General features: G+C 36.5%; 1 protein-coding gene across 2 annotated transcripts in view; it reads right to left on the reverse strand.

Moving 5' to 3' along the window:
- The window catches only part of LOC145668959 (uncharacterized), a 590098-nt gene that overhangs the window by 122739 nt on the left and 450163 nt on the right, over positions 1-17196 (reverse strand). For both annotated transcript variants that reach the window (XM_081737250.1, XM_081737251.1), the window contains exon 5: positions 2439-2566. In XM_081737250.1, coding sequence (XP_081593376.1) covers positions 2439-2566 — 128 coding nt within the window. The remainder of the gene's footprint in view (positions 1-2438; positions 2567-17196) is intronic.

The raw sequence follows: 17196 nt of genomic DNA on the forward strand, positions 1-17196 counted from the left end.
TATCAAGCAGAGTTCTCTTAATGCTGACAAAGTTTTGGCTAAGAGCATAATTCTAAATTTTAAAACATATAAGTATAGCGAAGCATTTCCTAAATAAATATACTAAACACAGATAATAAATTAAAAAAAAACATTCGTAAAAAGAATATTAGTAAAAAAAAGAAAATAATTTTCTTTTTGTTTTCTTTTATTTTCTATTCTTCCCATTTTCTTTCCTTTTCTGGAAATACGAATCAAGGATATAAGAAAATAGAGGATACAACAAAATCTTGAAGCTGTACGTCACAGTTTCGCCAACCCCAGTGTGTCCGCTCCATCCAATAAGATCGCAATTGTTGGAATGGTACAAATTGGCACAAAGTGTTTTATAAATGTGACACTAGCTGTTTTGAAGCTGAAAATGGTTATGAATATGTGCAAACATAGAGATATATAACATAATAATAATTCATGGTTGGTATGACGAGATTTTGAGGTTGTTGTAAGTACTATAACAAATAAGTATGAATATGTGTGTTAACGGATCTATTAATGATAATATTATGAATATGTGGTTCTCGTACAGATTAAGAATAAATGTACTATATCCGATATAAGAATGTAATGTGTTTATGTAGTCTACTGTGTGGATAAGTTGACGTACTTCAAATAAAAGAATTGTTGATATTTCGGCTTGAGCTAACAGCAATGTTTTGAGCCAACATTCATGGCGGAAACAAGAGTAGCCAATCAGACTCGGTGCTCAGATAGATGCTCGCTTTTTCTTTTTCTTTATTGAGTTAATAGGATGAAGATACCTATAGGCAAATCCTTTATTTTATGACATCCTTGATACAAATTGTATGTTTTTTTTTTTTTTTTAAATATTTCTCTTAATCACTGCTCGAAAAATTTTCTTCTTACCTAGACGCCACTATAATATAAATTCAATTTGATGCGTAGATCTATATGGTTGGACTTAAATTAGCTAGGCACCAAATTTGTACTTACAGTCGTCCAAATTTGTATTTCAGCCCATTTAGAAATCCTGCCCTGATGAGAGTGTTGCCACCATCTTTTATAGTACAGAAGAGGTAGGTCGGACCATAAGCTTGTTTTGACGTCCACCGTACATAAAACCGGCGTGTTGTTGCAAGTAAACGAAAGAAAACTTATCGTACTAAATTATGCGTTTACAATAATAATAATAATCGGTTATCCATTTTGCATGTTCTCAGTACGATTTTCGTCACAGTATAGCAGCCGTTCACAACCTTTTGTGATTGACGATACGCCTTACTACACATCGTTTCTGTAGTATATATAAGTTTCTATAAAGTGGAAACTCTATGTAGTACAGAACATTCTTGCAGCCCCTGAAGGCACTTATTGCCACAGTCTGTCTCAAAATACTAATTGCTAAATGCTTCACGATTTTTAAATTCTAAACTTAATGACACATCCCACAAAACTGTGCCTCACACCGGTTGGCAACCCTGCACTAAAGCGTTCTTGATGTTGATCAGAGGTTTGGAAATTGCTTAAGTCATTTTAGGAAATGTTACTTATTTTGATAGGGATTTCTAACGCTCCATGATTATCTACACAGGCTAAGGAGATGGTAATGATGAGATGGATAGTAATGGTGGAATGACGAAGATGGAGGAAACTAGAGAACCCCGAATAAACCCACGAATACGATTTGTATATCACAATGCACATTTGGCGAGAATTGGGAGGAAATATATCCTATTTTGCATCACCAACGTCTTGTTGCTTGAAACTATACGCCTCAATTCTACCGCGTCTATATAACACACCAGAGTTGCCAACATCATCAATTTTTGTCTTTAAAATTTTCGTATATTCGTTACGCATGTGATAATTCTAGAAATAAGTATAATACTACTAATAATAGTATTAGCATATATTCTTAATTCTTATCTAGTAATCTTGAGTTTCGAACTCCATTGTCCTCACCATTTTCTTCTCCTCATTAGCACTAAACAATGCATGCAGGGTTGCCATTTTTCAATTCTTCAATCGTTATTGGGTTATTTTATCGGGAATGACTTTAAAACTTCAGTGTGTGTGTGTGTGTTTTATAATTATGTAATGCACATCTACAATTTATTTGCACATTCAAAAAAAAAAAAAAAGTGTGAGTATTAAATTATTGTATATTCACCTACTATCCCAACAGCATTATCATATATAGCAATAATGTTTCAATTATTGTGTATAGCGATAAATTATTTGTATGGTTGGCAAGCGTACTGTTACCTCATACATTTTATGTGTTATAAAATTATTAAGTGTTCAGGTGTTTCCATTTTTTGATTATATACATACACACACACAGATAAACTGTCATTCCTACTTTCTCATTGGCTTTGTTAGTGTATGAAGCAGATAACAAATGAAAGTAGAAAAGAATGAGAATGGAGTTCATGACTCACCCAGCCAGCTGAGATGCTCAGTTGTTTCCAATTTTGTTCTGAAGTTGTCTACCTGCTGCTTCAGTTCTTGGACGACAGGGGGCAGCTCATCGAAGTCCACGCGGATCTTCTTCTCGAGTTTTGCTACTCTGTGAATGATAAACAAACAAATATACGATCAGAAAATGACAATAATTTAGAAAATGGCAATTATAAATGTCAACTCCATAAACAAGAAGCATTGGTAACTTGCACAATACCATTTGTTAAATCTGAAAGAAGAACATAATTTAATCTTCTAGTGCCTTTTGAGGACTAGCTCAGGAGAGTAATGCTCCCGGAAGTAGGAACGAAAAACACAATTCTGATTGGTTGGCGTTATCCATTTCTTGCCACGTTGCATTCAAATAGCAGAAATCAAAAAATGAAATGAAATCTTTAAGTTTAACGTCCCACGGTTATGCCGGTTAGGCTAAAGGAGAGAGCAGAAATCAAACGATTATTGTTGTCGGTCTTCGTGGCCGAATGGGTTAGCCCTCCCTGCTGGTCTAGTGGCTAGCACGTGCGCCTTTGGTGTACGGGGTCCCGGGTTCGATTCCCGGTGGGAGAGCCTTTGTGATTTTAACTGTCCTCGATATTTCTGTGTTCGTGTCCCTGTCGTTCTAGGTAATGTGAGAAAGCAAGTAAACATGAGTAAAGCAAGTAAAATTAGATATAAGTAGTTTAAGTAAGTTACTGGAACACGTTCGGTGAGTCAGTTGACTTTAAAAAAAAAAAATGGGATAGCGTTATATGCTAGTAATACAAATCTCTTTTGGCGTGAGTTCAAATCCGGCCCGAGGAAAGTTTTTTTTTACATTTTTTTTTTACACTTTTTAAATTAAAATAATATGAAAATAATACTCAAAAAGTGATTTACTTACTTTTATGCAGATAAGTAGTAGTAGTAGTAGGAACGGGTTAGAAGCCCCGCAGGGCTCGTTTTGTTCCTCTTGTACTCCATGATATAAATTTTGTGACCGACTTAAAGCAACTGGCTAGGATAGCGCGTAAAACAGCTGGCTAGAGTAGCGCGCGAAAAAAACGTACTTCCGGGAGCATTACTCTCCCGAGCCTTTTGTTAGGTATCAGTATATTGTATCACTATGTGCAAAAAATTAAAAAAAAAAAAAAAGAAGAAGAAGAAGAAGAAGCTGTGTACCCGGTAAATGATATTCTATCAAAAATACCTCCATTTTGCAAGAAAGCATTTGTCTTTGTTACTTAAACAGATGTCAGTTTCTTTAAACCAGTTTCCAGGTAAAGAAAAAAATCTGCACATTTACAACTAGTGCCATTTCTAAAACATATTTCCTTGTATTTGAAAAAAGCAACACGTTGAAGTCAAGCACAGTATTTTGAATCCATCTCTTTGCTAGACAAGTTTTTTCGTTCTTGAAGGAAAAAAAATAAAATTCCGAGTTTCTGGAAGTATCATGGATATTAAAATGAAATGTGCTTGAATATTGAAAACAGGCCAAGCATACAAGAAGTTCAGACGCTGACACATAATCTGGAAAAAAGTAGACCAAAGAAATAAAAAAAATAAAGAAAATGGAGAGAGAGAGAGACAGAGAATATCAATATTAAATAAACACGAAGCTTGGAAACGATATTACGAATTTAAATGAAAAGCAAAACAACCTGAATAGCACGAAACGGCGTTAGTTTCCATGCAATATTAATGGCAAACAGGACTGGGGCAAACAAGAAAATAATTGGAAAGTGTATCAAATTATCACTGAACTCTTATACTAGAAATGGTGTTTACAGAACTGAAGATCGAGAAATGATTATATTTTCTTATTTAATTCAGCTAGCACATTGACATACATGCAGAAAAATATTTTAATTTTCTTGATGGCGTGCAAAGATATCGCTCGAAGAGTTATTGTAGATAAGATAAAATCATACTTTGTATAATAGCCGCGCTCGTCAAGTTCCAGTTGTCGAACTTTCATAGGATTCACGTAGTTTAAAGAAATAATGTTAAAGACAGCGGGTGCCAATGATAGCTAGAGTCTTTCTATTTCAAATGTGTCCCTTCTGGCGCTGCTGTCGATGTGTGTTTTTCCATATCTTCCTCGAAAGAGGAGGGGACAAGTTGCTGCGGCTGAGATCTTTCAATTGTTCGATGCGGAAGCGTTGCCACAATGAATTATTTCACGGACTTCGCTATGCTCTGTCTTGTTAGCCATTCTAAGTAGCTTACGATCTTCACTCGCCAAGACCAAACGATTGAATGACAAATTGGCAACACAGCTGAGGTCATTCACTTCTTTTCCATAAGCAAAGGGAGGGTTTCTTCCGTCAGAGGTTGGCGAGGGTGGGGCCGAAGTATGTTTCGCATATTTTCTGAGGGCACACCTGAAGTAGACAGGTTCTAATTAATGTCCAGTTTATTCTCTCACAAGAGTCAAGAAGAAATTGACATTTTTTGGGCGGGGTGATGAAGTTTTAAAGAACCTCGAATAAGACGATAATTCTTTGAAATAAAGTCGTGAAGATATTTGCAGCGACGGTAACAGTGAAACCCTTCTAAATTAGACACTCGGGACTTAATGCAGATTCGTTTTGATGTGTGATCAACGCCGTACTAAAGGCCTAACTACTGCAGGAAACATATATTAGTTGAACTCTTTTGTATGGGACCAATTACGCGTCAGAACGACTCTGCATAAGTCCTTTGTACTTCCTTCGAAAACTATCCAAGTTAAACGGTCGCGGTCATAAGCTCACCAGCAAAAAGTTGACCTATATTAATGCAAAAGCGGACAAAAGCTAACCGGACATAATCTCACCATAAATAATACAATTATATTATAACAAACTAAGTTATAACAATTAATCAGCGACGTTGCTACAGAGGGACTAAGCCCCCTAAAATAACTATCGTAGTGGAAAATCTCAGCATGTCATAGAAAACAACATGTTAAACAAAGGCACTAATGTATTTTTTTTTCTTTTTACTATGTAATGATATATACTCCACAATACATTATTTTGTATTGTACACAGTTCACATCTAATACATTATTTCTATTAAACATAATTTAAAATACATAATTGCAGCATAGCTTTGTCGCATACAATTTAAGTTGAACACACGTTAAAATACACAATTTTGCAACTCCAGATATTAAAAACCTTATAGTATCAACAATAGCTCGCCAGAAGCTCTGAACATCCCTTTTACCATCTCTGATTTCTCTACACAGAACCAATAAAATTTGACCTAGTATTCTATGTTCCCTCTCTGATGTTTTCAGGAGAAGTTCCTAACTGATGCTGCAGAGTGATTGTTCTGGATACAGGTTCATCCTTTCTAATATTACTCAAAGCATTCCAGAAGGATCGTTAACTTCCGTTAATGAGATCGGAAAATCGTCGATTCCAGCCTTCCCTTAAACTATTTGTCCTCTCTCCCCATCCAGCGTAGCTTCGTGGACGTTCCACATTTATTTATGAAAGAGAGAAGGGTATCTCCTGCATCTAGAAACAAGTCTCATGTTGGTATGAGATGTAACACGTTTTAAGGTGTCATTAACGAACGTACTATCAAAATAAAACAACATATCTTGCAAGATTTCTGGAAAAAATTGCTTTAAATAGGATAATCCTTCATCTACCGAATGTAGTGGTAGAAAAGCAAGAGTGTCTAACATTTCAGAATATTGTTTTATGTCTTCACTTTCTTTGTATAACTACAAAAGTCAAGTGCTTGAATTTTAATTCATATGCACTGAGTTAAGTGAAGGTAGCAGCCACGCAGAATAACATTATCAGAAAAAAACTATTTTCACTGCTTGCAGAAACGCAACTTCAAAATCTATCATTACCTCCCGAGAATCCAAAAATATGGACTTCTCTCTCGCCTTGGTTAACAATTCCTGTAGCATCTCGTCATAAATGGCTCTACTTTTCTCAGAGCATACATACAAGTAAGAGCACTGTCTCGAATAAGAACTCTAATTTCGTATACCTCTTTGAAAAGATCCGGGCGAAATGAATTATTGAATGTCTGCAAATAATCACGAAAGAGAAAAGAAATATCCATTTTAATAATAAGAAAAAAAAATAGAATTGAATAAATATATAACGCTATATATAAAATAATATTTGTAAGTAATTTATTTAAAATTTATATAAAATTCGGTGAGCTTTTGTCCGCACGTCTAACATAAAGCTGGAGGTGAGCTTATGTCCGGAGAGCTTTTTGCCGGTAAGCTTAAGTCCGACACCTGTATAGAAAACCAGCTAAAATAACCTGAAATTTACCAGAAAAATTCAAAATGATTGCAAAACAAGTTATCACCAGCGTCATTTCAGATTTTTCTTTAGGATGAGAGGAGAGAAACCATAGATGTCAGTAGATTTTCAGGTTTTTCATTGATATATTATTATTTTATGGCGTTCTTCTATTATTTTATGGACTAAAATATTTGCAAATATTAAACTCATGGGAAGGGTCAATTGCCTCTCCCTTGAGCCTCAAATGACTCCCATGGATGTGACGTGTTAATTACAAAGGCAGATGACGACTATATGCTCTTTGTAAGAATCATTTTCTTTATTTCTTTCTCAAGGAAAAATCACCATGATAGTGGTAGTTTTGGTTTGAGAATGATTCGTTCTTCTATATTTCTAGAAAGAGTAGGAAAAAATGTATACACACCTGGAAATATATCACATCATATTGAAGTAAAATATATATATCCAGAAAGGGTTGTGTTGTAGGAGAGGAAGAAAAATAACGACTTCAGAGACCTATCGAATCCTATCGAAACGAATCCTAAAAAGTTATTTCGTAGGAAAAGAAAAAAACACTGAGTAAGTTACATTGTAGAAAAGGAAAATCCAGAAAGTTACGTTACAAAATAGGAAAAATAGCACTACAAGGAATTAACTATCCCTGTTAATAATGAATTAACAGTTGGCAGAGGAAAACACACACACACACACACACACACACACACACACACACACACACATATATATATATATATATATATATATATATATATATATATATGAGTTTAGCATCCCTTTCAACAGCGAGGCTATATGAGACATGGACCTGCAACTTAACATGGGCATGCGCATACGCTATCCACATAAGACAAAGACAAAGAGACCTCTTTACACATATACGATAGAGGGTATCATAAACCGTTATCTCTTAAGAAAGAGATAATAATACTTCATCGAGAAAGTTACGTTGAAAGAGAAGAAAAGAAAAAAAAAAGACCCAGAAAGTTACGTTACAAAACAGGAAAAATAACACTGCAAGGAATTCACTATCTCTGTGAATGAACTAAGAAGTGGATGGTCAGCAGCGACGTTACATGAGACATGGACTTACAAGTTAACGTCGGATCCGAATCACATGAGCTTCTGGTGGTAATTGAACTGTGTCTCCAGCACAGCAGGCACGTACGCTATCCATAAGACATAAGAGAGCTCTCACACAATAGAGGGCGCCGTAAACCATTACTTCTCAGGAAAGAGATAATGATACATTCATCGGGAAAGTTACGTTAAAAGAGAAGAAAAGTTTAAAAAAAGACCTAGAAAGTTACGTTACAAAACAGGAAGAATAACACTGCAAAGGATGCAATACCCTGTGAAAGGAATAAGGAATGGGAGGAGAAAACTATTATAGATACAAAATAAAGAAAATGCAAGGACAAATATTAAAAATGAGTAAAATAAGAGGAATTAATTACACCTTTCCTATTCTAATGTAGTATTCTCTCGTTACGGGAGCACCAAGAGCAAACTTTAATCTTCTTTCCAGTCTCCAATAACTTAATTTCCTTTAACCTCATCTGCGCCGTCCAAACAAAAAGAACAGAGAATCTTGTTCAAAGGCTGCCATGCAAATTACCCATCTTACCTTAATTAAAATTTCGGTCCCTTTTAGCTCACAGATACAGTGTAGCAATTACCGTATCATAATGAAGACATTATCTAAGCTTATTAATAGCTGAGTAATTAAGAGAAAAATACGGTCTTCACTTTCAATTACAGTATATCCATATAGTTTCAATAGAAGAGGGGAAAGGGAAAACTGTCAGTAAAACAGTGTGGATTGTTTTGTTTGGCTTTGATCTGATGAATACAGCAATGAGGTTTTAATAAATGGAGCAGAGGAAAATACTGAAAAAAAGTGCCTTAAATTTTAGCCTCAGAATCTACGGCGTTTCGTTTGGAGGTACTAAAAGCATTATACAGTAAAACCTGTCAACTTGGCCACCTCTCTAAGTTGGGAACCTACTTATCTTGGCCTGGTTCGTCTTGAACCTGCATTTTCCCATAAGACATTCGTTACTTATTACTCTGTAAGTTGGCCACCTGCCTATCTTGGAAGTTGGCCACATTGAAGCAATGTTTACCCTATGATGATGATAATAAATTTACCTGGCAACGCAAAATACCGTTTTGTTATTTTTACGCAAAATATCGGGTGAGTGGTTATTTGCATCCCTGTATTAGCTATATCGACTCCTTCAATCAATGGGAAGCTTTAGTAATTCCGGAAAATTCCCAAGTTTAAAGCTAACCATCTCAGTTGTCAACTGTTGACACCTGACGGCTTGTCGAAAGGTAGCGGAGGTTTTGAGATATGAATTCCCTTAAGATTTCCTCAAAACATCTTTTGCTCCAAGAGAAACACTCGTAGCTTATTAACAAGAGGTAGTTAACTACAAAATTAGAATGTGCATATGTGCCAAAAGGAATAAAAGAAATACATCTAGAATGAACCACCATGAATAGATACCACCACGTACATATATTAAACATATTGTAGTAATTCTTCTAGTACTGTATATTGTTATGATTATTCTACATAAGGTAGCTATCGTGCCACTGCTTATTAAAATTTTACAATCTACTAGAAACTCTATTCTAGAATACACCAATCACACTTAATTTGTGTAAGTTGGCCACCCGTCTAAGTTGGCCACTCTTCAATGGAACCGACGATGGCCAACATAGACAGGTTTTAATGTAATATGTAAGTAGACTAGATTATAGTGATCGCAACGATTCGTGAAGCCTAGGCTCTACGCGAATCATAGAACTGCTTTCTTTCACGTGTGATACATCGAAAAAATTCGGTACGATTCGTAGAGCTGCCTTCCGAACGCACAGTTGAGAAAAATGAGGTGTTGAAACAACACAAATTGACTAGCACTTTAGCGTGTTACTTATGTGTTAATTCAGCACCAACAATGTTGCCAAACTTTAAAGAAAAACGGCAAACGAGCGACAAAAAAAAACAGCACTTAAGAAATTATAACACTAATACTAACAATCATTCGAATTAAATGGTAACAATAAAAAAGCTAAAATATAAAACAACAATAATAATAACAACAAAACGACACTTAGCGGCTATCCAAGAACACTGTACCCTCAGAAGATGTTCTCCGTACAGTGCGAGAGACGACATTGGCAAAATTTTATGGATTGCGGGTTGACGACCGAGACACACCCTCGCGTTCTATTACATTTTTTACACCACAGGAAGCCTTACTTTTTGATCCATCCTCGTATAAAGTACACAGCAAAAAATGAGGTGTTGAAACAACACAAATTGACTAGCACTTTAGCGTGTTACTTGTGTGTTAATTCAGCACCAAGCATTTCTTTTTACAGGCTAGCCTGAAGGGCTAGCTGCCTTTCAGAGGGTTACGCCCTCTTTTAGGAACGAGATTGGCGGTTAACAATGGAATGAGTATGTTGGATGGGCTAAGTGATTTTAATCTTTATGAGCAGCAACATTTACATAAATAAATAATTTTGAAGGTGGAGACTTAAGGAATATTATCCTTAACATTAGGTGTAGGTATAAACACAAAGGAGAAAAGAATACGGTATATTTTAAACAAATAAATTATAACAAAATGATAGCAGTGGTTAGATATAGCATTCATGATCTGTACAAGTATAGCAATGAGCGTGAGAGATGTGGTGAGGTCAGCACTAAGCACATCGCCTTCCGAGCATATCAGAAATAACTCGTTACTACCTGAGAAAAGTTGCATTGATATTTATCTTTTAATATAAGCAAAGCTTTGCAAATTATATTTGGCACTTATGCCAAGTAACGAATAATGTTCTATGTTTTTTGTAATCAGTCACAATAATATTGTTGTAAACCTGTGAATCGTCTGACAACAGTTACACAGGTAACATTTCTACCATCTTCTGTTCATACGTGTTAAGACACAAGAATAACAGAGAAACAAAACAGATGGAAGCACTGTTGAGTTGATTTTCAGTTTAACGTCCCTTTTCAGCAGCGAGGCTAGATGAGACGTGGACCTACTGATTAACGTGGAATCCGAACCACATGAGCTCCCGCCGGGAATCGAACCCGGGCCTTCCACGCCAAAGGCGCGTACGCTAACCGCTTAGCCACGGAGGAGCTCTGGAAGCACTGTTATCTGTGTAACTGTTGTCAGATGATTCACAGGTTTACAACAATATTATTATGACCGATTACAGAAAACATAGAATGTTATTAGTTACTTGCCATAAATGCGAAATATATTTCGCAAAGCTTTGCTCATAACAAACAATAAAAAACAATGCAAATACTTACAGACACTAAGAAGGTATTTCTGATATGCTCTGAAGGCGATGTGCTTGGTGTTGAATTGACCCACAAGTAACACGCTAAAGTGGTAGTCATTTTGTGTTGTTTCAACACCTCATTTTTTTACAGTGTATAAATTAATGAGACATAATCTAAAACTATAATTAGCTCTTAATTTCTGATTTACTAGAATATTTTTTAAAGATAAGACATATAGCAGTCAATAAATCACATTAACCTGTACAAAATAACGTACTTCAGGGTAAATTCTCACGAGCAGTTTACGAGAAAATCGAAAAAAAAAAACTTCTGTGGCTCTAAAAAAGAACATGGTTTCGTTGTCATTAATTGATAGTTTTTATTTTGCTGCAATAAGCTGTTATTTACTTATTTACTGCGTATGTAGCAAAATACATTGTTAATTATCATTGTACGTGGTGTGTTCGAAAAGTAATTTCCGATTAGTCACTGTGCGTGAAGTAGTGGGGGCAGCACAGACGTGCGCGGTAGATCAGTCTGCATCCAGCCGTGGTAGGGTGAAGGTTGTCTGGTCACTAGTTCTACTTTTGTAGCATCTTAAAATGTGTACTAGAATAGAAAACTTCGTCAAGTGCAAGGTGCGAGCTGTTATACGTGCCGTGTATGGACTAAGCGTGATGAGTGACGGAGTTTGTTCGTTCATTTAAAAGTGGACAAACAAACGTTCCTGACGAAGACAGGAGTGGCAGGTAATAGTGGTCACTGATGAGTTTGTTCAGAAAATTGATGGAAAAATTCGTGGAAATCGTCGTTTCACAATCTCGGAGCTTTTTCAATGAATTTCCACAAATTTCCATTCATATGAAGAAGTGGCTTGGCTCTCAGCACTTTGATGATGATGAGGAGCTGAAAGATGCGATCACAGGCTGGCTCAAGGTACAGGCGGGAGACTTCTTTTTATGCTAATGGGATTTCTAAGCGAGTACAGAGATATGACAAGTGTTTGAATGTTTATGGAGACTATGTTGAAAAATAGAGCAAAGAAGTAGTTTTCATAATTATATAATAAATTCTTCTTATTTACTTTGGCGTTTCTTCTTTTTTTAAAAAACAAATAGAATGTTACTTTCCGAGTGGCCCTCGTATGTCTTTTCCTAATCGTGACACTCATACTACTCATAACAAAGGAGAATCTGAACTTTTCAGTTCTTTTGGAACCCAGATTCTCAAGTATTCTCAGCGGTCTTTTTAAAAGTATGTTCTTACACTCTTATGTACTTTCAGTGGAAAAACTATTGTCATCAAAGGCAGTCTCTCTTTTTCCGTTCGAGAAGACAGCGGTGCTCGAGAGATTGAGGACGATGAAATGGTCTGACCACCTGGTACTGTAATGATTCTATTTTTTAGAAAAAAAAAATCATTCTGTTGCTAAGCAACGGCTTTTGTGGACAGATCTGTTCCACTTTATTGTTGACATCGCAAAAGAATTTGTTCAGGAATCGGAGACGGAAAAAAGATAAAGAAATAAAAAGATTAGATGGTTTAACCACATGAACGCTTTCTTCAAGTAGCATCACTCAAAAGATCCTTTTCCGTTGTTTTTTTAATACTAAAGAAAGAATTTACACTTGAGATTGTAGTAATACTATTGAGGACTACCATGTTGGTCGCTTTGACGCATTATAAAAAAGCATCATGTAACAAGCATTCTATACAAAACTCTAAAACGACAAGTATTTTTTTTTCTAAATAATGTTTTTTTTTTAAAAAAAAAAACTTGTTTCCTCTAAATCTTTTGAGATACAAACATGTATGAGCCAAACAACATATATTATTATATTGCATTTCTACAATATTTATGATTCCTCAAAGAGAAATCACAGCAATCGTGAAGGTTAAAGAAACACAAATAACGAATTCACGGTAAATTCTTTGTTACGCTTACTATTAAGTACTGAAATAAGGAAAAATCAATCTTGAACAGGAGCGGCCCTATAGCGTTTTTCAGAAGAGACACGCGCCTTCCTAATTAATACGAAGAAAAATAATTTTAAAATAACACACACACAAACAATTATGGATATTTGTTCATGTATACGAATGAGTAATGGCCGTTCAAATTTTTAGTTATTTTTATATGGAATCTGCAACCCAGATTGATGTAAGCCACGTGACTCTATGTTCACGTGAACTGATTTGGCCTTTCCTGGTGTTTATTCACCTGGGACATACTCAAAAAACAGACCTTCCTTACGTGTAACGTAACCACACTTTAATCGTGACTGAAAATTTTGTTTCTTATTTCATTGCAACAGGCAGGAGAGAAGAAAATATAGCGGAGGTATCAAAGTTGACTACTGACGTGCGATGAGGAATTTTCCGCTTCTCGCAGATAGGAGTCTGACAAATATTGTTTCAAGGACGACAGGAACTCAGCAGTAGATCTCGTATAACATTTTTGCTCAGCACACAGATGCTCTATTGTGTTGAAGTTGCCTACACGACACGATTTGCATTCTGTCTCGTCCCGAAAAAGTATATCTACTTCCATTGAAACAGCTCTGCCTCATTTCGTATCTCGTCACTGGATTACTGTCTCAGCTCTATCTTGTCACTAGAATGCTGTTTCATCTCGTGTTTCGTCACTATGCTGTCTCATCTCGTATCTTGTCACTAGAATGCTATCTTATCTCCTATTTCGTCACTGGAATTATCTCACATCGTTCTTGTTACTGGAATGCTGTTTGATCTTGTATTTCGTCACTGAAATGCTGTCTCATCTCGTATCTCGTCACTGGAATGCTATTTGAGCTCATATTTCGTGACTGGAATGATGTCTCATCATGAATCTATCCACTGGAATGTTGTTTCATCTATCTTATCACTGGAATGCTATTTGATCTCGTATTTCGTCACTAGAATGCTGTCTCATCTCGTATCTTGTCACTGGAAGTTCTCATGTCGTATTTTGTCACTGGAATGCTCTTTGATCTTGTATTTCGGCACTAGAATGCTGTCTTATCTCGTATCTTGTCACTGGAAGTACTCATATCGTATCTTGTCACTGGAATGCTGTCTGATCTTGTATCTCGTCACTGAAATGCTGTGTCACCTCGTATTTCGTCACTGTAATGATGTCTAATTTCGTATCTCGTCACTGGAATGTTGTCTCATCTCTTATCTCATCACTGGATTTCGTCACTGGAATGCTCTTTCATTTCGTATATTGTCACTGAAATGCAATTTCATCTTGTATTTCACCAGTGAAGCTATCACGTATCTCATCACTACAATGATGTTTCTTTTCATCGTCAGTGGTATGCTGTCTCATCTCGTATCTCGTCACTGGAATGATGCCTAATCTCGTCTCGTGGACAAAGATGTCCAAGCTCTGCAACCCGTCTCTAGCGCTGGATGGATCTCGGGCTTAAAGTATCTCGTATTTTGTCTTGCATCTCGACACGAGCCCTATAAGTTGCAAAACAAGGCAGAGCCAGCAGAGTGCAAGCGAATGTTAGCCTCAATGAGCACGCGCATGAGTGAATACAAGCCTCACTTAAGATAGCTGGTCCGAGTCCTTAGTAAGCGCAAGTCTGGTTGCAGATGGCGAACTTCAGCTCATGCGAAGGCAAGTCTGAGTTATCGTGAGCCTAATTGAGATTAATTAGCGCGAGCTACATTGAGAGTAGTGAACCTAAGCCCGACGATCCTGAGTGAGCTCTGATCTCAAGATGGCCATTTCTGCTCGTGGACAATTTTAGCCCCTTGCGTTCCAGTGACATCCACGTGGATGTCATAAAATATTCCGCTGCAAAATACCAGTGACATTCATGGGGATGTCATGAAAACGTATCCTTTATTAAGAGTTGTATTAATCATGGAGATGATGAAATTTTCTAGTGGTGCTGGGCACAAGTTAGTTCTATTATTTCTCCTTAGGTGGCAGCACCTTACTAACAGAAAGGAAGTTTTGTCTCAGTAGATGGCAGGCCTAAGAGAACCATGCGTTTGTTTTGACGATAAACAATTGGCAACTTCGAGATCGGAAAAAGAAGAAAGAAAAAAACTTTGTCTTTGATCTCCAGTCAGTGTTGTCAACCTCAAGGAGTATAAAATCCCTTCAGAACATCAAAATTTTTCTTTTTGAGTCCAAATGTTCCACAATGCAAACATTTTTTTCATCAGTAGTGTGAATGCTATCCTCGCAGTTGGACAAAACTATACTCTATATAAAGGTATAGACAATGTTTTAATAGTACATGAAAACCTGGTATTACAGCATTTACATAGGAAAATGATATCTGGAACGCAAGGGGTTAAACATGATGACACAGTGCGTGTGGTTCTGAGTTCTATTTTTGGTCGGGGTACTTAGATCGGATACAAATTGGAGTGGGGCTCCGATCTGCTTTATAACGTAAAATTCCTGTCTCATACAACATTAGTACGATCAAGGAACTCCTAAACATCATTCAATCAACACTCAGTATAGTACAATTCTCCACAAGCACTAATAAATTCTGCTGAAGATAGTAAATAGAATCACGTGGTTCCATGTATGAAACATTCAGAGAGGCATTTTGCATTCCTTTTATGATAGGCAACCAACAGTTCTTTGTTTCTGTGTAGGTTGCATAGAAGCCAGGAAATGTTTTAGGTTTAAACAGGATATGGATAGTCACCATTAATGTCACCGTTACCCATGAGGATGTTAACGGATGGGCTCTATTAACGAACTGGGAGAGATAATTACAGTGAGAAAAGCTTAATATCCCTGAATTATAGGCAATCAACATATCTTTGTTACTGTGCAGGTTGCATAGGAGCCAGGAAATGTTATAGGTTTAAACAGGATATGGATATTCACCCATTAATGCTACCGTTACCCGTGAGGATGTTAACGGATTGACTGCATTAATGAACTCAGCCGAGATAGTTGCTCTAGCTGTCCATTGCAAAAATATAATTTAAAAATTCGCTTTCGTTCAAGCGTTATTGCGTGGAGTAACGGACGGACGGAGGTACTAATATCTCAATCTCATAATATCCACTAGCATGATCCTAATACATCATTTCGAATGCAAGAAAATGAGTACGTACTAGATACGGTTGTTAGCACAAAATTATAATGTAAGCGAGCATAACATAATCAAACCTATAATGAAAACACCATTAATAATTAACGCATTTGCAATGTTTACCTTTTCTGTAAACTACAGCTTACGAGATAATTAAACGTAATGGAACAACGCACTTGTAAATTAATTTTCACAGATGTTTACCCAGTTGTTGTTGTGTGACAAAACAAATTAATTTATATTATCGACTTTATTACTAGTTACTTCAAACATCCAAGTTACTAGTTACTCCAAACTGCATTATCTTCATGGCTTCAGAGCTAAACCGAAGAGTTCTACAGAAAAGGATTTGATCTGATATTTATTTTAGGGTTTCTTACAGCGGACACCATAGGAAATGTGGACCTACAGGTTAATTTGGAATCCAAACCACATAAGCTCCCACCGGAAATTGAACCCGGGTCTTTTACACCGCAGGAGCGTAAGCTAACCGCTAAGGCACGAGGAAGCTCTCTACAGAAAAGGAATTGTCAGGTTAGTATATCTGTAGGCACGTTATTTCAGCAACCATGGAGCTGCAGTGGCTCAGCGGTTGAGCATTCAACTCTGGTGCATGATGTCCCTGGTTCCACCTTTGTTCATGCTAAGTGACCTTTGTGGGGGACAAACACCATGTGAGTGGGTTTTCTCGGGGTTCTTCAGTTTCCGCCCACTTTAATTATTCCACCATTCCATTCATTTCTCATCATCACCGTCGCCTTTAGCCTAACTGGCATAAGTGTGGCACGTAAAACTGAAAGATTTATTTCAAGAACCACGGAAAATGTGTAAAATATTCTTATTGTTATTACTATTAATTATCCTAGATCCAGAGCAAATATGGGACACTAATTTATAAAACAGCCCTCGTATATACACCATAAATTAACTATAATTTTCACGATTATTTTTGATTATCAATTTCAGCATTGAGCCTATATTGGAAGAAACTTGTGATTTAAAATATAATTTGAAGTACTATAGTACGTTTGACGCTCTTTGACCTGGAATCGAACGCAGGACTTCGCGTATGAAATGC

Source organism: Thermobia domestica, chromosome 13 (genome assembly GCF_964235325.1).
Source record: "Thermobia domestica chromosome 13, izTheDome1.hap1.1, whole genome shotgun sequence".
NCBI lineage: Eukaryota > Metazoa > Arthropoda > Insecta > Zygentoma > Lepismatidae > Thermobia > Thermobia domestica.